Source organism: Vitis riparia, chromosome 15 (genome assembly GCF_004353265.1).
Source record: "Vitis riparia cultivar Riparia Gloire de Montpellier isolate 1030 chromosome 15, EGFV_Vit.rip_1.0, whole genome shotgun sequence".
In the NCBI taxonomy this organism is placed as follows: Eukaryota; Viridiplantae; Streptophyta; class Magnoliopsida; order Vitales; family Vitaceae; genus Vitis; species Vitis riparia.
The window spans coordinates 6,088,731-6,116,510 of record NC_048445.1 but is presented as its reverse complement, the minus strand read 5'-3'; the positions used below and the strand labels follow the sequence as shown (position 1 = coordinate 6,116,510).

At 32.5% G+C, this 27,780-nt stretch overlaps 2 protein-coding genes across 2 annotated transcripts; one reads left to right on the top strand and one right to left on the bottom strand.

The window, feature by feature from the left end:
• The first annotated feature begins 8,444 nt into the window (after positions 1–8,444).
• Positions 8,445–11,327, top strand: LOC117931681 (axial regulator YABBY 1-like). Its single transcript, XM_034852690.1, has 7 exons — positions 8,445–8,683; positions 8,816–8,968; positions 9,146–9,260; positions 10,426–10,474; positions 10,628–10,703; positions 10,841–10,915; positions 11,045–11,327. The coding sequence occupies exons 1-7, from the start codon at positions 8,588–8,590 to the stop codon at positions 11,111–11,113; spliced, it is 633 nt and encodes a 210-aa protein (XP_034708581.1). The 5' UTR covers positions 8,445–8,587; the 3' UTR covers positions 11,114–11,327.
• A 3,139-nt stretch (positions 11,328–14,466) lies between these two features.
• Positions 14,467–16,633, bottom strand: LOC117931653 (protein GRAVITROPIC IN THE LIGHT 1-like). The gene has a single exon (XM_034852652.1). It carries the CDS (start codon positions 16,405–16,407, stop codon positions 14,944–14,946), a length of 1,464 nt encoding a protein of 487 aa, XP_034708543.1. The 5' UTR covers positions 16,408–16,633; the 3' UTR covers positions 14,467–14,943.
• Between the last annotated feature and the right edge of the window lie 11,147 nt (positions 16,634–27,780).

Below are 27,780 nucleotides of genomic sequence, written 5' to 3'. Positions count from 1 at the left end.
GTTTTTTTTTCTTTCAAAATTTTAATTAAAAAAATAGGAATAAAAAGAGATTTGGCAAGGGAATTTAACAATTCTCTTTATAGATTTGATCACGAAAAATAACTAAATTAAGCATGTGATATTTTTTTAATTTATCAAATTATTTAAAAACTTTTTAACGAAATATAGGAATTAGGTTTTTGTTGGAACTTTTTATATAGAAAAATATTAAAATATCAAATCGATGCTTATAGAACTTTGGATCTAGATCATTAAAAATATGTAGGAAAATTTTAATTTAAATAAAGACATAAATATGCATAATCATATCAATATGTAGAACATGATTCCAGACTTTATATATAATAAAAATAAATAAAATTTAGATACAAAATAATAATATACGACTTACTTTTAAAGTGATTTTTTTGATGGGTGATGAACAAATACATTTTGAATAAGTTTGATGGTAATTTAGGGGAATGTACGTTTTTAATGTTTTTATATTTAAATTTTTTTTATAAAAATAAAATAAAAAATTCTAAGGGCTAAAAAGACTATTTTCAAAGGCTGAAAAAGGTTGGAAACCTTTCCAAAAAATTATTCTCACTTCTGTTAATGACCATTTTTTAAATTGTGAAGGCAGTGGAGGACGGGGAGGGGAGAGAGATTGATAGCTGACCTACTCTTCCCAACCGCACCGTACGGATGTACCATTCTCTTTCATTTTTAGCTTTTCTGGAGGTGGTACCTCATCACAGCCACTGCACTACGCCTACCTTATTTCTTCTTCTCAGATTAAGTCTCTGTGTTTCACACTTTCATTTCCCACACCCTCATTCATATCATACCTTCCACCTTTCCGATTTCTACCCTTTTCTCCATCTCTCTATCATCTTTCTCTGCAGAATTGAATTAGACTTTTCTAATAATGGCCATGATGTTCTTACAACGACCCTCTCCCTCCTCGTTTGTCTTCTCTGCAAATCCATACTTGTTCATTACTCATATTTTTTCTTTCCTTTTCCTTAATGGGCAAGAAAAGAATTCTATTTTGGTCATCCAACACAGACTTAGGACTTAAGAGACTTGACAGTTGTTTTGGATCTTTCCATTGTTAACATGTCCAATAGAGGTTTGTTAATTGTTAATGCACTTTGTGTTGTGGTTAATATTGTTTTGATAAATATCAATTTTTGTTACAATTTTTTTTTAATGTGAATTAATTTCATGACAAATATCTATAAATTTATTTATTTTTTATGGATTTGAAGACAAAATATCACCTTTAATCATAAAATTTAATTTTTATTACTAAAAATATGAGGAGGGTTTCCTATGTAATCTAGGACATTATGCTATAAACTTAGCATGAAATTATTCATAACAAAATATTACTTTTTAGTTCCCAATTTCCTTTCTTGGGAAACTTTACCTTTTCAAATAAATTTCATGGCAAAATGCTTTCAATAAAAGATATGAAATATTTGATATTTTACCACAAAATTTTAAGTTCATGGTTAAAACCAATCCCTTGTGACAAATTTATTTATTGCATGAAGTACAAGTTAAAAAGGTGTTTATTTTTATTTTTATCTTTTTATTGAAAAACAATTTACTTTTATATTTTAGATTATTTATTTATTTATTTTTTTTACTTTTTCATGATTTATTATAAATTTTGATTGAATAAAAAACTAAAATATTTGCTTTTTTCTAATTAGAAAAAATAACATGTTTGTTTTCTTTATTTTTTAATGTTTAATAGAAATAAAATATTACAAAAAATAAATAACTTAATACTTAACACTATTGAATATTATTTAGTCTTAAGTTTTATTTATAATTAAGTAAAAAAAATATCACTGGTGTATGTTTTGATATATTTTCAATATTATCTAAAACATAGGAATTAAAAAAAAAAGTAGATAGATGTCTAGTTTAATAAAAAACACCTTTTAACATTGTTAAAATTTTTGTTTTTTTTTTTTAAAAAAAATCACTTCCTCCGCCCTTTAAAATTTTGAAAAAGAGTTTTTAAGAAGAGAAAGTAATTTAAAAAAAAAATTCATAAGAATTCTTAATTTCGATTTCAAAAAATATTTTTTGAGAACTATTTTTGAAAATGTTCCCAAACAAGCCCTTAACTTTTTGTTCATGTTGTATGCAATTGTTTTTTTCCAATTCGAAATTTTTTATTCCAATTTACATAATTACCATATTTTTCAAATATTTTTTTACTTGAAATTTCAATTTTCCTTATATTTCAATTTACGTAACTGTTATATATATATATATATATATATATATATATATATATATATATATATTTTAAGATGGTAAAGAAAATCCAATAAAAGTTTAGTTTATTACTTCTTTGAACGTTACCTGGCTTTTAGATGATATGATAAAAGTCTCTTTTAAAAAGTGGTGGGTGGCATGATGATTAAAATGCCTTCCACTGGAATTGGAATGGTTATGGGATGGCATGATGGCTTTGGAAATAAATCTAAATCCAAAACTTTAAAAAAAAATTGCAAAATAAGTTGTAAGGGAGTGTTTGATAAACCTTAATACCTGTTACTTAATAACTTAAGTTGACTTCAAGCAAAATTATACTTAAATTGTTAATTTAAAACTTATTAATTAATTAATTCTTACTTGAAGTATTAAGTATTAAGGTTGTTTAATTAATTATCATAAATTATAATTACGGTAAAGAAGATTGAGTGATAGTGAAAGTTGTAGAATAGTAAAGGAGATCGTGAAGTTAGGCCAAATTGAGTAAAAAAGTAAAATGGAGATGTAGGCTTTAAAAAAAAAAAGTTAATTATTTAATTTTACTCATTACTTAAAGTTATTTTTTACTTTAAAGCATATCATTAAATTATTCGATAAAATATATTTAATCTGTTTAATGACTTAAATTAAGTTATTAAATCACTTTAAGTTATTAAGTTAGTTTATCTAACACCAACTAATTATAGAACTTTTTGTCATGAAACAATATTTATTACAATGATAACTTTTTTGATACAAAAGAAATTTTGTCAATAAAAATAATATTTTTTATAATATAAAATTCTTTGCAGTAATATATCATCTAACCTAAAATAGAATTTGTCATAAAATGATATTTTGAAGTACAAAACTTGTTTCATAAAGTTTAATTTTGCAATGAAGAGATTTATTGCTAAAAGTTATTATTTGGAGGAAACTTCTTATTCCAACCTTTTGTCACAAAGATATCGTGACAAAAAGTCTTATTGGTTTTAGTGATTTGTCTTATTTTTAATTGATTATAATTCAATAGTTAAAAAAATCATTAATATGGAAATCACTAGGTCCAAATGGAGTTGGCATTGTCGAGTGCCAAGACCCATAAAAGGGCTTATATTGCGGGATTCCATAGCTCAACAACTCTTTTTAATTATGTAAATGCATTTAAAGTTGTGTAGGTCTTGCATTTAAACCAAAAATATCTAGGGGAAAGAAAGTAATTCGTTACAAATAGTATTAATGTTAATCTATGACTGAATGTGGGGGTGAATGTTTGACCATAAGGAATGTTTATTCATCTATTTATACAATTTCATAGAATATGATGAAAATATCATGTATGTAGAAAAGGTAAATTTCCTGCTCCTATATATGTAATAACCACTTTTAATTGTATATACGTGTTTTCAAGTTATATAATATTTACATAAAATAAGTTTGAGCTTATTAGTAATGTCTTTCTGTTTGGCACCTTAATCACATAAATATGATATGCATGGATATTATATGAGGATAAAATTTATGACATTGTAAATGAGAGAGTTAGAAAATTAGTTGAGAAAGGGATAGGAATAATAATTCATTTTAAGGGGTAGAAGGGAGCAACAAATGTAACAAGTAAGGTTTCCTTGTGGATCAAGGGGAAGTGATTAACCCCCATGGGTCAAGACATTTTTTTCCAAATTTTAGAGGGCATTTGTCCCGTCTAGGTTTTATGTGGCTCGGCCCCATATAGTATATAGTGCATTTTAAAGTTAATAATATGCACCTTAAATTTGATAACATCCACATTAGAGTGAAATTAAAACAATAACATCCTTGACAGAATATATGTAACGACTTCGATCTCTTAATTTTTTTTACACATTTTAAAATTGTGTGGACATTGATCTTAAAGTTGCATAGGTTTTGAGTAGTCTAGATTAATCGATATGTATATAAAATGAGTTTGACCATGTTAACAACATCTTTTTGTTTGATGCCTTAATCCCCTTGTAAGGCATTAACGATATGGATTACAACTCATATGAATTTGTTACACACATTGTTGGCTCGTTATTTTGAATAACTTAAAAGTTTAGATTAATCGATAACTTAATATTATATTAGCCGTATCTTATGGGAGATCATGTATGTATTTGAACTCATATATAGCTTTGATGTATATTGTCCTCCAACCTATGGTTCATACCAATTAAATTGATGTTATTGCTCCAAATTGGATCAAGGAAACATTTGGGGGATGCAATATATGTTAGAAGCGAGGCCTCTTGTTAATTCTATGGTGGTGATGGAGGTGGGTCACTGTTGCTAATTAAAGCCCAACTAATTGTCAACGTACAAAACCAAATATAATAATAGATGCCTTGTGATCAATAAAGCTATCTTAGAGGTGGTCCTCGAAAATGTTGCCCAACCTTGAACAAATAATGCCCTAGTTAATAAGGCAGCCCGGATGTATTTACTCCTGTTGAAGCTCCATATCCATACATTTTTGTGTCGTCTTCCTGTCACGTCGGTGCCTTCCTGTCGTCTTCACCCATAACCGATATCTCTTCTCATTGATTACTTGCTAAAAACCAATCTTGGATTGATTTTCTGATGGTTTGCAGCAAGTCCATGCTGGTAAATGGTTGCTTGTATGTATTACCTTCTCAGTTTTGATACAAGGAGGAACAGAAAGAATTGTTTTGATGGCGATTCGGAGGGAAAATTGAACTGGGTACCAGAATGTAATTAGAGTAGACGTACAGTGAAATAGGTCACGGATTGACATGCCATATGCCCATGGTCGATCCGCTTTTATAACGGAAGGTATCCTTCGCAGGATACATTCAATTAAAGGTCTGAAATTTCGACCCCACCCAATGTGTCCCACCATGGAAGAACAAGTACGAAAACGCCAATATGCCGCGAGCCATATCCTTTCATACTAGCTAATTTTCTATTGTCTCATTGTCCATTGACCCTCATCCGGATTAAATACACAGAAAGTTAAATTCTCTCTTACCAGAATACATTGCATGATGAACTTTGTGGTGATCATGCAGGTATAATGTCTAAGGATTGTGCTGATCACCAGGCATTTTCTCTTCTTTTTTTTTTTGGTTGACTTTTGTGGGAAGAAACAAACACACCCTTAAAGCCAAACCAGTCGTGCCAGCAAAACCCTATAGCTAACCATAGAGAAGGATTGATGGCACAGAAGGACCCACAGGTAGTCCGACGGATCAGGGAGTAAAAATTTAACCTTTAAGGGCAACTTCTGGGGAAGAGGAAACCCTTGAGAACGCAATGAAGATGGATGGTGATAGTTTTCAAAAATGTTAGAGAAATGACAGCCATCTCTTTCAGCAAAGTTAGGGTTACTTCGAAGCACAAAAGTAAAAACCCACCATGTGAGTGGTGTAGGTAAACACCTAACTCAACAGTATAAGCTAAAAGGTTTGTCAAAATGAGGAAAAAAAACGAAGGAGAGATAAAAATGCATTAAAATAAAAGGATCTGTGTCTTCTGTTGTCACTGACAACTACGTATCTCTGTAGCAGAGGGAGAGAGAGTGCCTGTGTGGGGTCTGAGCGGTCAAATCGTTAAATACAAAGCTTCTGTACTCTATGTAATTTGTCCTTAATTATAGGGTCAATATGTTTGTATGCTTGAAGCCTCTCATCATTGGGAATATTGAAGGAAAGAAAAATTCTTACATAAAAATAAAGAAATTATTTTTATAAGATAAGGAATTAGGACTTATCTTATGATTTGTAAAACACTTTTCAAAATGTTTAAATTTGACAAAGTAAAAAAAAATTTACTTTGTCAAAATTTAAAATTTAATTTGATTTTTTGGAAAACATAAAGCAATCTCTAATTATTTTATAAAAATTCTTATATTATATAGGAATTTATAATTTTTTTTTTTTAAAAAAGAAATGCATCCACATCACCATCGTTTTATAGTTTGTTATATTTAGTTTTGTGTTGCTTATGCTTCAAGGACTTCTTTTAATTGTTTTAAAAGAAAGAGAAAAATGTTAAAAAGATTTTTTTTTTTAATTCCTTTAATTGTTTTTATTTGAATTAATTTTAGTGGAAGATTTTTTTATGATTTTTTTTTTTCAAAAAAAAAAAATCATATATGAAGTGTTTCTTTAAGAAATATTATAACAACTTTTTTTAAGTGTTTTAAAAATTTTATTAAACATTGATTTGTTTTTAAAAATATTTTTTATGCTACCATATTGTGAAATGAGCTTAGAATTAGTTTTAGAAGTGTTTTTAAAATGATAAATTATTGTGACAGCGAAAACTTTAATATCAACCGTATTAGATTAAGAACACAAAGATAAAATAATCAATATAATGAGGTTTAACGTGATTTGATTTTACAATCATGCCTATATTGAATGTTATATATATTTACGGATGAGCTAAAATATTTCCATCATACCATATATACCATAAATAATATTATAAAGGATAAAATCAAATTTTCAAAATATCTCATGTTTTTCCACTTCTTGTATTAGCACCCTACCACGAGCTTCCTTACTTCACCAAGTATCTCTCGTTTTCCTTCACCTTCTTCCTTGCTCTATTGCTCTATTCCCCTCGTATAATCAATATAGGTTCATTTTTATTTTATGACTTTTTCTCTTCATAACTTAAAATATTTATATAAATACTCATAACAATTTTTTCTTATTCAATAAGAAAATCTAATATTACAATAATAAATTAACTTATAAAATATTATGTACAATCTTCTTTACAAAAGAAATTTACGCTAATTAGGATTTTGAAACACTTTCTAACATTATAAATTTTAAAATAAATATGTTTCAAAATTATTTTTATTTGCTTCTAAATAGCATGATAGAAAATGGGATGAGAACTCACATCAAAGGTGGAGTGAACTTGTATTCAACCTCTAACGACTTATGAGCTCAAAATAGAATTTGCACCAAAAATTACTATGAAAAATTAAGTAAATTTATATTTACCACTAAAGGAAGTAGAGATGGAGGCAAGCCCTAGTAGGTGGCACCCATTTACTACTTAAATCTACAGCATTTAATTGCAATGCCTTGAAATCGTCAACGGCATTTTACCACGTGCACGTACGTTTACATGTGGAAGCCACTTCATCGTCCCCATACAAAACCATGCCAACAAATCATCAAAATTTTTTTTTAACCCATTATTTATTATTGTGGCAGGTGATTGTTGATAAAAATAATATTTTTTAAGACAACCTATATTTTCTTAAATGATGACGTGTTATTATTTTAGTCATTTGATTAAATTTTATTTTAATATAATTAATATAACCTGTACTTTTAAGGTAAAAAAAAAGGAAAAAAAAAAAAGGAAGGTTTGACCAATAAAAGTGGCTAATAATTAGAAAAAAAATTAGTGGTCGACCTTTCCACTTTAAATGCCAAATGACAGTCATTGTCATTAAACCAGATATGAGGGTCAACAGGAAAGCAGGATATTCCTTTTACATTTTGTTTGACCAAACTACCCTTGAATGGACATGAAAATGAAGGAGAAGGGTGCCGTGGGGAGAGGGGATGAGAAGGGAATTGAAGGAAAATGGGTGCCCGTCAATTAGGGGGCTTGAATATGCAGATAGGGTGACAGTGTTGATGAGTTAACATAGATTGCTGTAGTGAATCTGTGAATGTGAAACGGAGAAGAAATAAAAAATAAAATAAAAAATAAAAAATAAAAAAATAAAAAATAAAAAAATGAAAAAGGAAGAAGGGAAAAGGTGTTCACAGCCCTCTTAACTGTGAAAACAACAGGTGAATGAGGCAAAGCTAATCACTCCATGCAAACGTCCCTATCTTGCTCCTCTCCCCCACCTCTGCCGCCTCTGCTCTCACTCTTTCTCTTTCTCTCCCACTCGCATCCATTGGGAATGCCAACCATGCATTTTTATTTATTTATTTATTGTGTTAATTAATTTTCATTAAAGCACAGCCGTGTATTAGATCTCTCTCTCTCCTTCTCTTTCTCATTCTCTCTCTCTCTTTCACACACACACACTCTCTAGACTCTGCACTAAGCCCCTATCTCTATGATACATCAACAAGGCTTAGTATGAGGAGTAGTACTAAAACATTTTACAAGTTTGAGAAAGAGAGAGGAGACCAAGGAGAAGTGACCAGTTTCTTTGTGCTTCTGGGATCTCTAGCTAGCTCTTTCTCTCTTTTATAAATTGGTTTTCTCACTCAAAAATCAAAGAAGATCAGATCCAAGGTGGTTAATCTCCGTCGAACAGTCAATCAATCAATCAAATCAAAAGTAGTAAGGAATCAAAAAGATGTCCTCCTCATCTGCCTTTTCACCGGACCACCTCTCCCCCACCTCCGACCAGCTCTGTTACGTCCATTGCAACTTTTGTGACACTGTCCTCGCGGTATCATTTTCTTCACTTTTCTCTCCCTCCCTCCTCCTTCCTCCCTATTATCTCTTTTCCTCCACTTTTCCATCTTCTTCTCCCCTTTCTTCTTCATCTTCTGTAATGGCTTTCTCCCTTTGGGTGTTTTAGGTGAGCGTTCCTTGCACTAGTTTGTTCAAGACTGTTACGGTTCGATGCGGTCACTGCACCAACCTCTTGTCCGTCAACATGCGTGGACTGCTTCTTCCTGCTGCTAATCAGCTTCACCTGGGACACTCTCTCTTCTCTCCTCATAATCTTATGGTATATCATCATCACAATTAGGGTTTTCTTTTTATCTTTCCTGCTGAGGGATAAAATTAGGGTTTTAAGTGTATGCTATTTTCCATAGCCTTCTCTTGTGTTTTCAGCTTTAATTTATATGATTCTATGCTATGTGTTGATTTTCTTCTTATATCGATGATGACATGTATGTATCAGGAGGAGATCCGCAGCCCACCGTCCAATACGTTAATCAATCAGCCCAACCCGAATGAGGCGGTCATGCCGGTGCGAGGAGTCGATGAGATACCGAAACCCCCTGTAGTTAACAGACGTGAGAGTCTTCACATTTAGTCTTCTTATTTTCTCTGGTTTAATTTACTGGTACTGGTAGCAACTTCCATAACTTTCTGGGTGTGGTGTCTAAGTTTTTCAATTACCCACTTTCTTCCCAGGAAGTGAAGTTTTAATGAAGAAAAATGCACTCTAGCCTTTTGGGTATGCATTAGTCTCTTAGCCAATTAAGAAAGAAGTTTGAAAAAAGGTTCAAACATATGATACCTGTGTTTACTTCTCAATAGTGTCTTAGGTTTTCATGTTCCTTTGCAAGTGGGACTAACATTTATCAGTCCTTTCATGTCTACCCTTATTCTTCCTTGTAAGTTGTACCAAAAAGCTAAAGCTTTGTTTCTGCGGTTGTCTTCTTTGCATTATTTTTCAACAGTCTTTAACATGAACCTGTCATGGACTTTTTTGAAATGTATTTTTGAAAATGCTAGCTTTATAAGCTTCAAAGAAGAAGTGAACCATGTAAAGTTTGGTGTCCACTGCTCACCATCCCATATCTTATGCTCACACCCAAAGGTCCCCAACTCTAAGTCTCTAACTTACCCAGAAAGAAAGACTTGAAATCTGAGCGTTTGCATCAAAATCAAGGAGAGAGAAAAGGCATTGGACCAATTTCTTTGTTTTCCCCTTGAGAAGTCTCGAACTTTGGCATTCAAATGAGAAGAACCAAGGGTTAAAACCACTGTTGTTTCGTGCTTCAGAGGTTGGCAGAATGTAGATCTCTACTAGGCCAGTTTAGGCTACCAGAACCTTCGAACATGACCTCCCCAAGATACCTCTTAAGAACCCCAAAACCCTTTTTTTTTTTTTTAGCATATAATAATTGCGAAAAGAGTTCCCATTTTTATTCAAAATGGCCCATTTCTTTCTCTGTCTAGCCCTAACTGTTTACTATAAGTTTATAACTCACTTCCTAACATGTGAAATGCTGTGTGTTTGTGAGTGTGTGAAAAAGAGAGTGCAGTTTTTTCTCCCCCGGAAATATAGATAGCAAGAATCCATGGATAGATAGAAAGATAGATAGTTAAAAGATGAGATATGATGATGAAGTGATGATAGAAAAATGAAAGCAGAAAAATCCACAAAAAGTCAGCGAAGTGATTTTAATGTGTCTGTCTGTCTGTTTCTGTTCTGTTTCTGTCGCTTGCCAGCCCCGGAGAAGAGACAGAGAGTCCCATCTGCTTACAACCGATTCATCAAGTAAGTAAATATATATATATATAACCAAACTAAATAATCATACAACTCATTTATTAAAAGTGTCTTTTTTCTATCTATATAATATTAATTTTGTATAGATTTTGTAGACCCATGAAGCATATATGAATGATCTTGACATCTTTCAATCTGCAGGGACGAGATCCAACGTATCAAAGCTGGAAATCCAGGCATAAGTCACAGAGAGGCCTTTAGTGCTGCTGCAAAGAATGTAAGATCCAAGAAAATTCTACTCCTTTTTCACTACTAGGGTTTCTTTGCTCTCTAGGGTTTATTGGTTTAAAAGAACTTGGATATTTTTATTTATTTTTTTGTTTGGTGGGTTCATTTTGTTTTGTTTCCCTTCAGTGGGCCCACTTTCCACACATTCACTTTGGTCTCATGCCTGATCAACCCGTGAAGAAAGCTAACGTGCGCCAACAGGTACACTAAACCCTAGGTCACCTCTCACCTCTGACCTCTCACCACTGATCCTCCTCTATTTTGCAATGCATAGAATAGTGCTTAGTGGGGTTTAATAAGTTTTGGAAACTGTGTTTTGGGTTTTTGTAGGAAGGAGAGGACATGCTCATGAAAGATGGTTTCTTTGCTCCTGCCAATGTGGGTGTCTCCCCCTACTAACTACTGAAACTATTAGGGTTTCTTTGTTCTTCTTCTCTCTCCTTTTCTTTTCTTTCCTTTCCTGTGATTAGGGCTTTTGTTTTAAGCTTTTCTTTTAATTTCCAGAGGAGTGTTGACACTTTGGGATGCTTTCCTTTGCTTATGTTATGAATGTGGGAGATGATTTTGAGGTTCAACTACTAATTTCCCTAAACCCCATCTTAGATGGATGCAACTCTCTTCTCTGTTGGTGGCCTTTCTGCATGCATGTTGTTCACATTATCCTTACATTTTCCTTTTCTCCCTTGATAAAATTTCATGTATTTTCGTCTCTATATCATCCCATTCCATCATACGCATAATGCATCAGACTCGGCGAGCATTACTTAAATGTTCATTTTTCATAGGTCCAAAATAATTACTTTCTTAATACCCTAAACGTATATCAGTTCCTCATTGGCCTAGCTACTGGTTGTGAAGGACCTAAGTGCCAGTTCGATTGATAGGTCTAAGCAAACCTATGACAAGATGGATGAGTCGATTCTCCTTCTTCAAGGGAAAATGTGTCTCCCCCATAGGTGAAATGTGAAGTCCAGTACTATATAGTAGACTGCTCTCCCAATATTCACCCGATGACTCAGTTGAGTTTGGGGCCAAAGTACCCTCCAACCCAAATATGTACATATGTTTATATATATTAAGCTAGTCTGTTTAATATTGTACGGAGGAGTGACGCAATTCTTTTTTTGGGCTTAGAGTCTATTTTGGCTCCGAACTCTATTCTAATTTTATTTGATGGATAGTATAGCAGTTTCAAAATGCGGTTTCAACTTAATTTTAAAAAGTACAAAAGAAAAAAGAAAAAAAAAAGGGAAGTTACGTGGGTCTTAAATGGTATCAAAAGAGTCAAGTTTGGTAATAAGTTTAGGAAGGTGTGTTTAAAAGATCTTTTTTGGGCTTTAGAAACCCTTTTGGCTCCAAAGTCAGAATTAGGCCTTTACAACTTATTCTAATTTTCTTTGAAAAATAACAATTTTCTAGCATTTTATAAATAGTTATTGGGCAATTCAAGAAAATTTTAGAGCTTGTTTGGTAATCGTTTTTTGAGAATAAGTTTTTAAAACTATTCTATAATATTTTGTAGATCAGAAGTTTATTTGAGAACATAAAATATTTTTAAGTTGTCTTTAATGGCTTGAAATGTATTTTAAAAATAATTTTTATATGTGGTGTTTTATCTTAATCATTCTTCACATTTATATAATTTTTTAAAAAAAAACAATTATCGAAAAATAATGAAAAACAATTGAAAAATATTATTTGAAAATACCATGTTTTTTGTTTTTTAAAAACAAAAAACAACTTTTTAGTTGTCAAATATATTTTCATTTTTTTTTAATTTTATAAAATAAAAAACTATTTTTGAAAATAGTAACCAAACAAAATTTTAATATTTTATCTATGAATAAACCTACTTGAAATTCAACACATGGCATCTTTTTTTTTTTTTCATGAATGGATGAACTTTTTTTTTTTTTTTACTATAAAATGAAATCTTCTCCCCATTTTTTTTCCTTTTTTATTTATTTAATTTCTCAAAACATGAAGGAAATGATGAGATTATTGAGTCAACGGGAAAGATATCAGGTAGAAACAGACTCATATTATGAATAACATTATTTTCCTCCGAAGCATCTTGGGTGACGGTAGAGCCTGAAGAAAGGAATTTGATACCAAGTTGTTAGGTTCGGGGCAATTTCCTCACTTTAAATCCTAATGGAACTTCTCCATGACCTTGATAGGCTTGATTCCAGGATATGTCTACTAGTGATTGACATCTAACAGACCTTCAACTTCTTTGGGCCCATTCAATTTACAAATTTCAGCTTTCAGTAATCCAATAAAATATCTTCTGGGTTGCGTCCCTTTTGGCACTTATTCCCATACATTTTTCCCAATTTAGTCATTAAAAAATAATAACCCTGAAACCATTCTCAGAAAGAGTACCAAACTGGGATAATTTACAGGGAAAAATCCATGAAAAAGCCTGGAAGAAAGATCCCCAGAATAGGTTGAAGAGTAGAAGACAGATGGAGAGACGAGTAGGACATGCAAAGGTGGTTTCCCATGAACGACAAGCTCAAAGCCAAACAAAGTACAAACAATTCAAAACTGAGATGGGTGATGGACAAGTCAAGATATAGTACTCCATGGTAAGAAGTTAGATTAAGAGTCAAATGGAATATAGAATCTTAAATTAAAACCAGATGTTTCAGACGAAGTTGGCATTCACAAACCATCTGCATTGAATGAACATTATGAGCGCAAAGTAGACCGTATCAGCTGAACCAAAAGGGTGCAAAACAATGGAACAATGGCTGGGAAGTATTGGTAAGGCCCAAGAGCACAAAACAGAGTCTCAGGACACACCATGGAGTGTTTTCTGATACCATGTTACCAATGAGAATAATAATAAGGAAAAGAAAAACAAAGTAAATGAACCACTTTATCACAGGCCAACCAACCCAGGAGCTTATAGGAGGAGACCATTTTATAATGATCTGTTTCAAAGCTGTATACAAGTTAAAAGAGTTACCTTTCAAGCTGTATAATGATCTCTCTGCAGGCTCACTCATTCCCTTCTAGACATCAAATATGCCATATGCATAAAAAACCACCAACAGTGCAGGTCCTAGTAATCATTTTGCCTGGTGAGCGAACAACATTTTACTTATTTGGAACAGAATTGAATCCCGGATGAGAGCCTAGAGTCACCATAAAGGAGTAGTCTGCTTTTTCCATGATGATGATTTCGTTGTTTGCAGGAAAGCATCACTTCAGGATCCTTCATCAAGATGGATATGGAGACCCCCCAGGAACTTCCCTCCAGAGAATCCTTTTCCATGAATGCTGGTCCTTGAATCAGAGTGAGCTTGTACAGAAGGGAATCCTAGTGTACAAAATCAAAGAGTAGAAGCCAGGAAAATACAAGCACCAGTTGGAGTCAAGGGTATAGTTGGAGCACAAATCAACCTGACTAAAAACAGACTATCAGCAGAGGAAAAACACAATGTAATTGATTCATACAAGAGCTACAAAAGATGGATTCATTCTCTGAGCTGACTTCACGATCAAATATAATGGATGAGGTCTCCATAATCAAAAGGATGATAAAATGCAATAAGGAATCCCTTTAACCACACCCCCAGAACCACTAAAAGCTCACACTTCAACTTTGTTGATAGGTACATTGATAAACTAGTGGGCACACAACATTTCCAAGCATTTTACAGAGAAATCTCCAAGATGGTACCCGGCAAGAAACCATGAACAGAATCACAAATATAACAAAATCAATCATTGAACTATTTCAATTGGAAGTTAACACTATTGTAATATTCAAACACTTGGTTTAGATACACAATTTGGTACACTATTTTAGTGTCAGATAACCCAAAAACAGACAGTTTGAAGAACTGCTTTACAGATTTCTCTACATGGAACTCAACAGAGAATCCTAAGAAAAAGGAGAGAAAGTAAATTCACAACCAGATAGATTGATAGGTAATATGACAAGATGATCACAGAGCTGCCATACCACAGCAAGGAACTTGAACTTTTTAACATGCGTTTTGCCAAGTTTCCTTCTTCAATATGGTAACCAGGCATCTTTGGATTAGGAAACTCCAACTTCAATATTTATTTTGTATCAGTATAATCAACCAACAAACAAAGCTCTCCAGATGTCATTACAATCCTCATCCGTTTTCCGTGTTGTTTGCTGATCCCCAAATAGAGTAGCCTTGAGTGTAGTCATTTCCTCTGTTTTCTACACATGGAAACACAAATTACTACTCTGTACACTTCATGCTGGTTAGATAAACCTGAGCCTGGACAACCGTCCTCCCAATTTTAAATCCCGGAACTACTGTGAACCCCACTTTTCCCCTAGCTTTTCCAGGCAACATAGACTTCCTCGTAACATCTTCCATATACACCATGGAGAATTCTACGCCTCGCTCAACTTGAAAGATCTCAACCACGGGATTGAATGAAAAGGCCAGTTTATGAAGCATCCATATCGAACTTGCCATGTTAACAAACGACTCATAGAATACGCTCAAGGACCTCCATGAATTCAATACAACTTCATTTTTATCCAAATTGCTAAAAATCGATGATTCCATTGTAGGGTGAATAAGCTCTTGATATTTTGTCTCACAAAACTTTGAAAACTCAGAATTGGGATTCTTAAGGATCTCTAAAGGACCATCAGATACATGCTCGATTAATTGCTTCAAAGAACGATTCTTAACCAAATTAGCACCATCGCCATTACACGTGACTTCATTCCCACCCAATCCAAACCCTTCTGAATCAAAACCTCGAAACATCCCCAAACAAACATATGACAGAAACGCATACCTATAATGCCCTTTTTTCACATAATCAATATTAGGATGAACCGAATTTGCAGCCAAATCCAAGTCCCACTTCGCTTTCTTCATCAAATCAATCAAAATCTTAGTAAAAACATGCATTGATCTACAAGCATCATGCAATATAGAATCAAAAACTGTAATAGACAAAAAGACCTCAGATGATGGATTTTCATAATCAGATAACCTTTTCGACAACTTCAAATTAAGTTTTCGAATCTTATCCAAATTGTGTCTTAGAATCAAAACCTCAGCAGCTTTATCGTCAATTTCCAACTGTAGTCGATTAGAGACTGTTTCCAGAGCTCGAAGCTTGCTTTGGTTCTCCTCCACCTGAGCTTCCAAGGAAGACCCAATTGGAAAATCAAGGTTGGAATTCGGATTCTGGCGAAATTCTCTATACAATTGCTTGAAATCCGACAGTTTCCGGAGGTGCGACACCGCGGCCCTGTCAGCGGCGCTTATGCTTTCTTCGACAAAAGGGACATGGGCTGTTTGGAATTGGAGATACGAAGCTTCAAAAGAGGAAATGGTAGCGAACAGCGACGAAATCAACGGTTCTGAGAAGTGGGCATTAATGGGTCTGATCTGGGTCTCCGGGTTCGAAGGTGTTTTCTCCATCGCAACCGGCGGAGAGGGTTTGGGGAACGCGGGCTGGTCGGGCTTGATGACGACTACTTTCTGACCGGTGATGACTTCCTCGGCGGAGTCAAGGAGGGAAAACCCGTCGGAGTCGTAGCTGTCGGCAGCCGCTCCGGCGCCAGCGGGGTCTTCATCGGCAAAGAATTCAAAGGTTTTAGACTTGAAAGCAAGGGCAAATTTCTGAAACATTTCGGAAATCTGTGGAGGTTTGGAAGACCCATCCATCTCAGGCATTCTTTTCCTTCTTTCTCGAAACGTTAGCTCTCTGTAATCTATCTATATCCTCTCTTATGATAAGACCGGATTAGAGAGAGAAGAGAAGAGAAGAGAGACGATTGGAAAGAAAGAATTGCTGTGTAAAGAGAAGGGAGGTAGAGAGAGAATACTTGAACTATACTGCTCGGTGTGATATGCAGAGCGTTCTAGAGAGAGAGAGAGAGGCTTTGGATGTCTTGGAAGGAAGGTATGAGTGTTTGGCTCGGTGGACTTTTCCTTTGTTTTTTTTTTTCTTTTCTATCTTTCTTTTTTTTTTTTTTAAGCTTCCCCTTCCTTATTTATTTATCGATGGTGGACTTTTTGAGGGATTTCTGATTTCTCATTAACGGTAATAAAGGATACCGCCAGTTTGACAGCTTGATTGTCGTTCAACCTGACAGACCAATAATATTTGGACAACTAAGCATTCCAAAACTGGCATCCCACTAACATTTTCCATCCATTTTTTAAAGGTATTTTCATATTTACTCAAAAATAATTAATATTAATATTATTTTTAAAAATTATTACTTTCACTTCAGTTTTAATTTTTTTATTAAAAATAAAAATAAAAAACCCACCTCAAATAAGGCCCAGATTATTATTTTTTTCTCATTTATTATTCATTTTTGTAGTTTAAGGGTTTTAATTGGGGTCTTATCAAAGTTAGTAGAGGCCCATCATTCATAAAATTGAGAGCTAAGCATGTGAAGAAAAGGAAAGGATTAAAGGGTTTTTTTTTTTTTTTTTTTTTTTTGCCAATTTTTGATCCCTAAAATAAGATTTTGATTGAAAATAAAATTGCTGGTAATTTGCCTTTTGGGTGAACCAAGCAATAGAAGGAAGCTGCAACTTGAGAGGCATGCCTTGTTTTCCAATCATTGAGATAGCAATATCTGCAATCTCAATAATTTCATCCTTCTTGTGATGCACTACAATCAAGTATGCTTCTCTAATTACCTTTTCATGCCTTTCCACCTCTCCAACTTCTCTTCTTCTTCTTTTTCTTTTTCCTTTAATTATTTTTATTTTTATTTATTTATTTATTTATTTATTTATTTATTTATCGGTTTTTCCTTTTAAAAATATATTTTTAAAATACAATTTTGAAGCATGTAAGGTTTGAAGGGTGGTGATACTAGTAGATACAAAAATCTCAGTAATAGGTTAGGTGAGAGTTGAAATTAATCTGGAGAGGTAAATGGAATGTAAAAGAGGAATCATATGAGATCAAGGGAGTTGACTCCAAGGAAGAGGCCAAACTCAAAATATTTGGTTGGTGAAGTTCAGTGGCATTATTAAGAGGGTAGGTTAGGGGTTTGTTAAATGAAGTCAAATTTAGTTTATTTTAAATTATAAACTTTTCTACTACCTTGGAACAAAGAAAGAAATAGGAAAAAAATTGTAAGAAAATGATTTATTTTAAAAATCTATTAGTTTTTTTTAACTGAATATAAAAAGTCAAATTTTTATTAAATTGAAAAGTAATTTATTAATATCAATCAATATAATTAAATTAAACTTATTGATAATAAGTTTACTTTAACTTTATTAATTGATATTAACTAATAACTTTTAACTGAATAGAAAAAAATCAAATATTTTAACTTCTTTAGTTAGTAAAAAAAATAAACATAACTCTAATCGAGATATGTTAAATAAATATAATAAAAAAATAAGAATTTTTTTTAAGTCATTTGATAATAAAAACAACAAATGTTTTATTTTTAAAAACATAAAAAAAAAAAAAAAAATGAAATCAAAGGCATGTTTAATAGCAATATTTGTTGAAAATGTGTTATATTTAAGTATATTTATTTGCTATTTAAATCCCTTCTAAATCAGAGAATATTTTTTTTTAATAAAAAAAAAAAAAAGGAGGAGGTGGACAAACAATTATTAGGATGTAGAATAGACCCATAATCCTAGAGTTGGGATGGAAACACAGATCCACTAGCCATATATTTGTTTTTTGGTAGTACTTATTTAATTGATTCCGTTGGTTCTCTTTTGATTCACTTTTGCTTTTCTTGTTATTTTTGTTTCCATTTGTCTGCACAAACACCAACCCCATGGCCATATTTTCTGGGAAAACAAACAGGCCTTTTGAAACATCGTTATTGCCTTTGACCATAAGTAAACCATAGCACCATATATGCCCCAGCCCGATTGAGTGGGGAAGTTGATGAATTGCATATTTTCTATGGGATTCATGAATAACATGCAAGCACTTTACTGTTGGACTATGGTTCATTTATCTTCATTCTCTATACTATTTGTAATATACTCTCATAAAAATAAAAATTCAAATAATTACATAAAAATAATTAATATATATATTAATTATTTTTTATTAAAAGTATGAATTTTTTTTTCAAGTATTGCTTTTTAATTGTGGGGGGTTCCCCTCCACGTATCCCTTTTTCAACTCGGACACCTCAACCGTCTAGCACAGATATGCAATCCGTCCAGATCATTCCATCCAAACTAGGACCAATTCTGTTTGGCATCAGACATGAGAAGACCATTTTTCCCTATTAGGCCGGACAACAAGGGGAGGTTAGACCCTCCAAACAGGTAGGATTATCCAATCAAGTTTTCAAGACTCATTAACATGTGTGATCATTCACACTTAACATGTGAATGGTCGATGAGACCCCTCTAGCTCAGAAGTTAATTCATATCAATTAATTGCTACACATAACTCCAGACCATCAATAGGCTGAGGGGACAGACGGTTGCATATTCAAGATCATGGCATGTCAGCTAATGACATCTATCAGCCACCCAAAACTGTGATGATTGTCCAACCATTTACAAGACAATCATCATTACAGTGATATTTTCATCAATACTATATAAACCCTCCAAAAAGTACAAACGAGGTATGCACACATATTTCAATCTACTCTTTTTCATTAAGCAGTTTGAATTATTATTGTCTAACTTAAGCTTCGAAGGGGCGTATTCGAACCATCCGTCCAAACATCTTTTTGTATGGAAAAAGAATCCCGTTTCATTATTGTTAAGGGTTTTCATTATTGTTAGGCAAACTCTTCGAGGGGCACAAAGGAAGGGAAGGTTGCTTTACTCCGATGGGCTCAAAATCAACGTTAATGACATAAAAAAATCCTCAATTTTCACCTCGGAGTTCTATATCATGGGAGAAGTCAAGATTCCATTGCTAGTCAAACCTCCCACCAACCCCAAATTAAGGCTTCTCACTCTAATATCTTTCTTTTTTCTTTTTGTTTTTTAAAATAAATTGACACCATGGTACAAGTGCTAATTAAATTATAGGAACCCCAACAATTATTATATGCCACACATTTTGTTTGATTTGAGAGGTATAGTTGACATTCCTAAATATTAATTTCTCAAAATCCATAACATATTTGGATACCACATACTACATAGGACTTAGGTTTTTCTTAATGTTGTGGTAGCAATCATGGTGACCTCTAGTGTTTTTGCACGCTCACCAGCCTGCCCTGAGTCCCTGACACACTGCCCTGCGAAAGGGCTCTATGTCTCTTTTTGAATGGTCTATATATTTCCATACTTTATTATAAAATAAAAGAGAGACACCCCCTTTAAAAAAAGTTGTGTACTTAGTGAAAGTTGAGTTCTAAACCTACACGAGAGTGTCAGGGGAATCCATTTATACTTTAATTTAAATAATTAAAAAGAAACTTTTAGCTAATTTTTATATAGAAATTACGTATTTTTAAATAATTTTAATTATATTTAATTTTATTTTCAAATATAAAATTTATTTTTTAATATTTTTTTATGGTTTTAAAATATATGAGTTGGGAGGTGACAGATGAAGAATGTTTAGGCGTGGATCTACACTCCTAATAACCACCACTAGAAGCTCTTAGGTTTATTATTGCTTTGCCTTTTTCCGAGCCCGAAAATGAAGTAGCTTCTACTGCAAATTTTCCATGCTGATGAAAAGGCATCCATCAATCTCAAGTCTCCTCATTCGAGTCAATGGAGGGAGGCCAATCTAAATATTGAGACTAGGTGACGTGTTTAATCAACCTTTTGCAAAAGTATCCCAAACAAAAATAATATAAAATTTCAAATAATGAGGATTTAAAGTATATTTATATTCAAAATATTTTTTGGTGAAATGTTTTAAAAATAATTATTTGTTAAGTATTATTTAGAAAATATTATAAGTGATTTTATTAAACACCTAATTTTTTAATTTTTTTTAATTAAAATAATTTTGATTGTATTTATTTTAAAACCTCAAAAATCATGAGTAAAATTAATTAAATATATTTTATAACTTAAATATAAAATTAATTTTTTAAACTTTTGTGTCGGTACCGTGCATCAGTGTGGTCTATTTTTTATATTTTCAAGATTTTACGGAGAAAAAAAACTTCATATTTGTTAAAAGATATGTTTCTAATACAAATTATCAATATTTTGAATAAAAGAATTATCTAACTTAGAAAATTATAGAAACAATTTTTTTTTTTTTTGTTTTGCGATAAACATAAACAAAATTTTGAATAAGTTAAACAATGGATTTAAAGGAAATTTAATATAATTTTGAAAGTAAAATTTTTTTCGATTACTAGAAAAATTAGAAGCGTTTCTTAGAAACATCATAAGGCGTACTCTAAATTAAATGCTAAGTATTAAACAACAAATTTGAAAGTAAGAGTTTATTTGGTAATAATTCTAAAAAACACTTTTAATTTTTCTAACACATAATCTTTTTTTTTATCATTTAAGTATTAGAAATGTTAAAAATATTTTTTAAAATCACTTCCAAACGTACTTTAAATAAATAATAATTATGAATTAACTCAAAAATTACTTACAAAAGATATAAAAGGGAATTTTGAACATTATTGGAAATGCAAAATTTTGGACTAAAGTTTTTGTGGAATCAATATACCAAAATAAACTCATAAAAATTTCCAATCTTGTTTAAGGACTAAACATACAAACAAAATCTTTTATGAAAAATGCCTTTGGATCATAGATGTTTTACCAATATAATTCTTACTAAGAAAAATAACTTGTTTTAGAACAAATTCAATATATAAAAAATATTTTCAATTAAAAATTTGTTAAATATATTTATGAATTAAAAAATCGTTTTCAATAATAAGTTTCAAAGAGATCCTTATCTCTTCCTCAGAATTATTTGGTATGATTTAAGATCTTTGTTAATCAAAACCACGTATATATATAAGTATAAAATTAATGAAAAAAACATAAGATTTTAGCATGGTTTTGCAATTAATGTGATTAATATGTCAACGAAAGTGTATCAATACTCAAAAATTTATTAATCAAAGGAAAAAAAGGGTTGCAATGGTGAAATTCTTGAAAAAAACCTCTCACTAGCAACTGTATTCTCTAAAACCAAAATCCTAAAACATAAAAGAGTTAAATATATAATAAGGAAAAACTCTTTATTCATCACATAAAAAAATTTAAAAAATAAAAATTCTTTTGTGGGCAAGCTTGATCCTCATAAACTCAATGGAGAGTTTGACCTAAGCATCTTGAGCGAAACATAATAAAATTGATTAAAATTTAATAATTTAACAATTTTGATTAACAATTTATTTTTTAATATTGAAAATGTTCTATAATAGGATTTATTATAAATAAAATCAATCTAAAAGTAGAAGAAATATCAAAATTTAAAGGCCCATTTCAAGTGAAATTTAGAATCATAAAGTATTAAATAAAGGGTTTAATAATTTACATTTCTAATTTCTTTATAAGTAAATAATTAAATATATATATATATATATATATATATATATATATATATATATTACTGAAAGTTGTGACTGCATCAAACCTATCCTTTGCCAAAAATCTTCAATCCTACTCAAAATACCATGAACCACTAAGCCCAAAACTCACACTCACCTGGTTGTATATTATCACTAAATCAAGCTTATATTATATTTTCAATTTCCTTGCTCCAGTTTCAAATTTACTGGCCCAAATTCACACACACACAAAGTTCCCAAACGAATTGGGTCTGCAACACCCTACATTTCTATGTACCTCTCAGGAGGTAACAGTTTGGGCCCAACAAATACCTGAAAATGACCTAGGCCCAAATTCCACTGGGCTTCAGGACAGAGCCCAACTCTAGATATTTCCTTACATTAACACGTGTAAAAATAATAAATTATAATTATTATTTTTATTTGAAGTAGCTTAATATCTGTGGAATGAACTTTGCTTTTCTGCAAATTTGATTTATTTATTTATTTATATTTGGTTTCTATTTTTTACTTTTTCCCAAATGCAAGGTTCAAATGAGAGACAATTGATGGTGCGATTGTATTTTGTCATTTGATTTCCATTCTTAACAAGAAGGGTACGGGAGTCATGCTTTATGTCAGTTTAGGTCCGTTTTCAAAATAGTTATTAAAAAATAGTTTTTGAAAACAATTCTCAAAAACGATTCTTTTATGTTTTGAAAACAAAAGTTTATTTAAAAACTTGAAATGTTCTTTAAAGTATTTTTTACATTTTCAAATGTTTGTTAGAAATAACCTTTATTTGTATGGTTTTATTTTTAATCGTTATTGATGTTTGTACAATTATTTTTTAAAACAAACCCCCAAAACAAGTGAAAATAACTAAAAATAATTAAAACATGCTCTAAAAAAATACCTCATTTCATAACAAGTTTTCAAAAATCAATTTTGTATTAACAAAAGTTAAGCAATTATTTGATTATTTTTATTATTTAATTATTGTTAGTTAATATTATAAAATTTTTGTATAATATTTTATTCTTTGTTTTCTTTTTTATGAAGTTCTAATTATGTTATATAAAATCATGTAAAACTTTGTAAAGAGGATTAATTCTCTTAACATGTAGCTATGTAGAACTATGTAATAAATAAGAAATGTTTATAACTCTCATCTTATATATTCTCACTAAATTATTGCATCACTCAAAGCCTGAAATTATATAAATTTTATGTTTTTAAAGTTATGAAGGAATTATGCAAATTATTTTAAGGCAAACTACCAAAATTCTTAATTTGTTACGATTTGGGTTTGATTATGTCCTTGGTACTATTTCTATTAGTTATTTGATTAAAGACCACATATGTGCTCCAATGGCACAAACAACATGAATTAGATGCTAAACAAGACTCATATCATCCAACTTAACTCAAATTAGTAATGATGCCCTATCTATGGATCTAATATTTATTTTGAGTTTAATTGCATGATAAAGAGACGCAAAGAATGTAAAGTGAAGGGACTCTCGTCAGCCAAGGTAGAAGAAGGGGATCAATGATTCAACAAAAGAGATTTGAGACTTGTGAAAAGCGATGAGAATCCAAACAAAGGCATGAGAAGCAAAGTGTAAGCATGAGAGAGGAGTGAATGGAAGCTATGGAGAAGGTTAGAGAGAAAGCAACTATGAAGAAGAGGGTTTGGAGTTTTGTTTTCAAGTCCAAATGAAGATTGGAACTCAAACAAGTGAACTAAAAGTTGGCATTGACTTTGAATTAAATTCTAGATTGTTTCCTATATATATATATATAGTTTTGAAGCTTAAGAATCATGAATTCAATGCTTCAAATGGTGCACAAATTGGAGTTGAAAAAAATAAAGATATGATTATTTGAAGTAGTGTATGCAACATGCAAAGTCTGTCGGGCTTTGTGGAGTCTAGTTTTGTTTGATCCGGTTTGGCGACCCGACCCGAATAATATTGCATGGCTTTTTAATGAGAGATTTACTGAGGCTTGTTGGACCCGTTTAGCCAATTATGGAACCACCTTTTGTAATTATGATTTTTTAGTGTGGTGTGGTTGCCGTGTTATATATAGAGAGAAAATATTGTAGCTGCTGTGGTTGTACTCTGTATTCTTCCCTGATAATAGTGATATCCCTGCAACTCCATGGACGTAGGCGAATTGCCGAACCACGTAAATACTGTCTTGTGCGTGTGATTGTTTTTTATTTGGCGTGTGTTTTTTTTATATTTTTCCTGTTTTTCACAGGTTAGGAATTCGGTTTAATTCCCTACAACTGGTATTAGAGCCTAGGGTTAGGTTTGAGTGGGAGCAATGGCAGAGGAAGCAGGAAAGGCGTCTAGAATAAAAAAGTTTGATGGCACAGACTTTGCGTATTGGAAGATGCAGATTAAAGATTATCTCTATGGGAGGAAATTGCATCTGCCTTTTTTGGAGACAAAACCTAATAATATGAAGGTTGAGGAATGAGTGCTTCTTGACAAACAGGTTCTAGGAGTTATTAGGTTAACTCTGTCTAGGTCTATTGCACACAATGTTGTAAAGGAGAAGACCACAGCAGCTCTGATGAAGGCTTTGTCCGGTATGTATGAAAAGTCGTCCGCAAACAATAAGGTGCATCTGATGAAGAAATTATTCAATTTGAAGATGGCAGAGAATTCATCAGTAGCACAACATTTGAATGAATTTAATACAATCACAAATCAATTGTCATCTGTAGAAATTGATTTTGATGATGAGATTCGTGCTATGATTGTCTTGGCTTCTTTGCCAAACAGTTGGGAGACAATGAGGATGGTAGTAAGCAATTCTACAGAAAAGGAAAAGCTCAAGTACAATGATATACAAGATTTAATTTTGGCTGAGGAGATTCGCCGAAGAGATGCAGGCGAAACCTCAGGATCTGGTTCTGCCTTAAACCTTGAGACAAGAGGCAGAGGTAATGACAGAAATTCAAACCAGGGTAGATCAAAATCTAGAAATTCTAATCGGAACATAAGCAAATCTAGATCAGGCTAACAAGTACAATGTTGGAACTGTGGGAAAACAGGTCACTTTAAAAGACAATGCAAAAGTCCTAAGAAGAAGAATGAAGATGATTCTGCTAATGCTATAACAGAAGAGGTACAAGATGCATCACTTCTTGCAGTAGACAATCCACTTAATGATTGGGTTTTGGATTCAGGAGCTTCATTTCATACCACTCCACACCGAGAAATCATATAGAATTATGTTGCAGGTGATTTTGGTAAGGTGTATTTGGCTGATGGTTCAGCCTTGGATGTTGTGGGTTTGGGAAACATCCGAATATCGTTCCCAATGGGTCAGTTTGGTTATTGGAGAAGGTTTGACATATTCCTGACTTGAGAAGGAATCTGATTTCTGTTGGACAAGTTGATGATGAAGGACATGCAATACTATTTGTTGGTGGTACTTGGAAGCTTACAAAGGGAGTTAGGGTATTGGCTCGTGGAAGGAAGACCGATACTTTGTATATGACATCATGTCCAAGAGACACAATCGTAGTTGCTGATGCAAATACTTATACAAGTCTATGGCACCGCAGACTTAGTCACATGAGTGAGAAAGGGATGAAAATACTGTTGTCAAAAGGAAAACTACCAGAATTGAAGTCCATTGATTTTGACATGTGTGAAAGTTGCATCTTAGAAAAGCAAAAAAATGTGAGTTTTTTGAAAACTGGTAAGACACCAAAGGCTGAAAAATTGGAACTAGTACACACTGATTTGTGAGGGCCTTCTCCAGTTGCATCCCTTAGTGGTTCAAGGTACTTCATCACTTTTATTGATGACTCAAGCAGAAAGGTATGAGTTTATTTTCTGAAAAATAAATCTGATGTATTTGAAACTTTTAAGAAGTGGAAGGCTATGGTTGAGACAGAAACGAGTTTGAAAGTAAAATGTTTGAGGTCAAACAATGGAGAAGAGTACATAGATGGAGGGTTCAGTGAGTATTGTGTCGCACAGGGAATTAGGATGGAGAAGACTATTCCTGGGACACCGCAGCAGAATGGTCTGGCTGAGCGCATGAACATAACTCTCAATGAGCGTGCTAGAAGTATGAGGTTGCATGCTGGACTACCAAAAACTTTTTGGGCTGATGCTGTTAGCACTGCAGCTTACCTGATAAACCGAGGACCATCAGTTTCCATGGAGTTCAGACTTCTTGAGGAGGTTTGGAGTGGTAAAGAGGTGAAGTTTTCACATTTAAAAGTTTTTGGTTGTGTTTCTTATGTTCATATTGATTCTGATGCTCGTAGTAAACTTGATGCAAAGTCAAAAATATGTTTTTTCATTGGCTATGGTGATGAGAAATTTGGCTATAGGTTTTGGGATGAACAAAACAGGAAAATCATCAGAAGTAGAAATGTGTTGTTTAATGAATAGGTTATGTACAGAGACAGGTCAACTGTAGTGTTAGATGTTATAGAGATAGATCAAAAGAAATCTGAGTTTGTCAACTTAGATGAATTGACTGAAAGTATTGTCCAAAAAGAGGGTAAAGAAGATAAGGAGAATGTAAATTCAGAGGTAGATCTGAGTACACCTGTAGCTTAAATTAGCAGATCTTCCAGGAACATTAGACCCCCGTAGCGTTATTCACCTGTTTTAAATTATCTCCTGTTGACTGATGGTGGTGAGCCAGAGTGTTATGATGAAGCCTTACAAGATGAGAATTCAAGAAAGTGGGAGTTAGCCATGAAGGATGAGATGGATTCCTTGTTGGGGAATCAGACATGGGAGCTGAATGAATTGCCAATAGGAAATAAGGCTTTGCACAACAAGTGAGTATACAGAATAAAGAATGAGCATGATGGTAGTAAACGTTACAAGGCCAGATTAGTTGTTAAAGGGTTCCAACAGAAGGAGGGCATTGACTATACAGAGATATTTTCTCCAGTTGTGAAGATGTCAACAATCAGACTTGTACTGGGAATGGGTAGCTGCAGAAAACTTACATCTTGAGCAATTAGATATGAAGACAACATTTCTTCATGGTGACTTGGAGGAAGACCTTTACATGATTCAACCAGAATGGTTCATTGCTCAAGAACAAGAGAATCTAGTCTACAAACTGAGAAAAAGCTTGTATGGCCTTAAACAAGCTCCTAGACAATGGTACAAGAAGTTTGACAGTTTTATACATAGAATTGGGTTCAAGAGATGTGAAGCTGATCACTATTGTTATGTTAAGCCTTTTGACAATTCTTACATCATATTACTGTTATATGTGGATGATATGCTTATTGTAGGGTCTAACATTGAGAAGATTAATAATCTGAAGAAACAATTGTCCAAACAGTTTGCAATGAAGGATTTGGGAGTTGCAAAGCAAATCCTTGGTATGAGAATTATTAGGGACAAGGCTAATGATACATTGAAGCTTTCATAGTCAGAGTATGTGAAGAAAGTTCTCAGCAGGTTCAACATGAATGAAGCTAAACCAATGAGCACACCTGTAGACCCTTAATTTTGTCGATTTAGCACATGTTTTAAAGTCCATTACCAATACTTTACAGTAATCTCTTGGTAGCCCATAGCTACTCACGCCACTT

Coding starts and splice junctions, on each gene's coding strand:
- LOC117931653 (XM_034852652.1), bottom strand. CDS start 16,407: ATGCCTGAGATGGATGGGTCTTCCAAACCTCCACAGATTTCCGAAATG.
- LOC117931681 (XM_034852690.1), top strand. CDS start 8,588: ATGTCCTCCTCATCTGCCTTTTCACCGGACCACCTCTCCCCCACCTCC. Junction 9,261..10,425: donor ACCCCCTGTAGTTAACAGAC/GTGAGAGTCTTC, acceptor GTCGCTTGCCAG/CCCCGGAGAAGAGACAGAGA. Junction 10,475..10,627: donor GCTTACAACCGATTCATCAA/GTAAGTAAATAT, acceptor TTCAATCTGCAG/GGACGAGATCCAACGTATCA.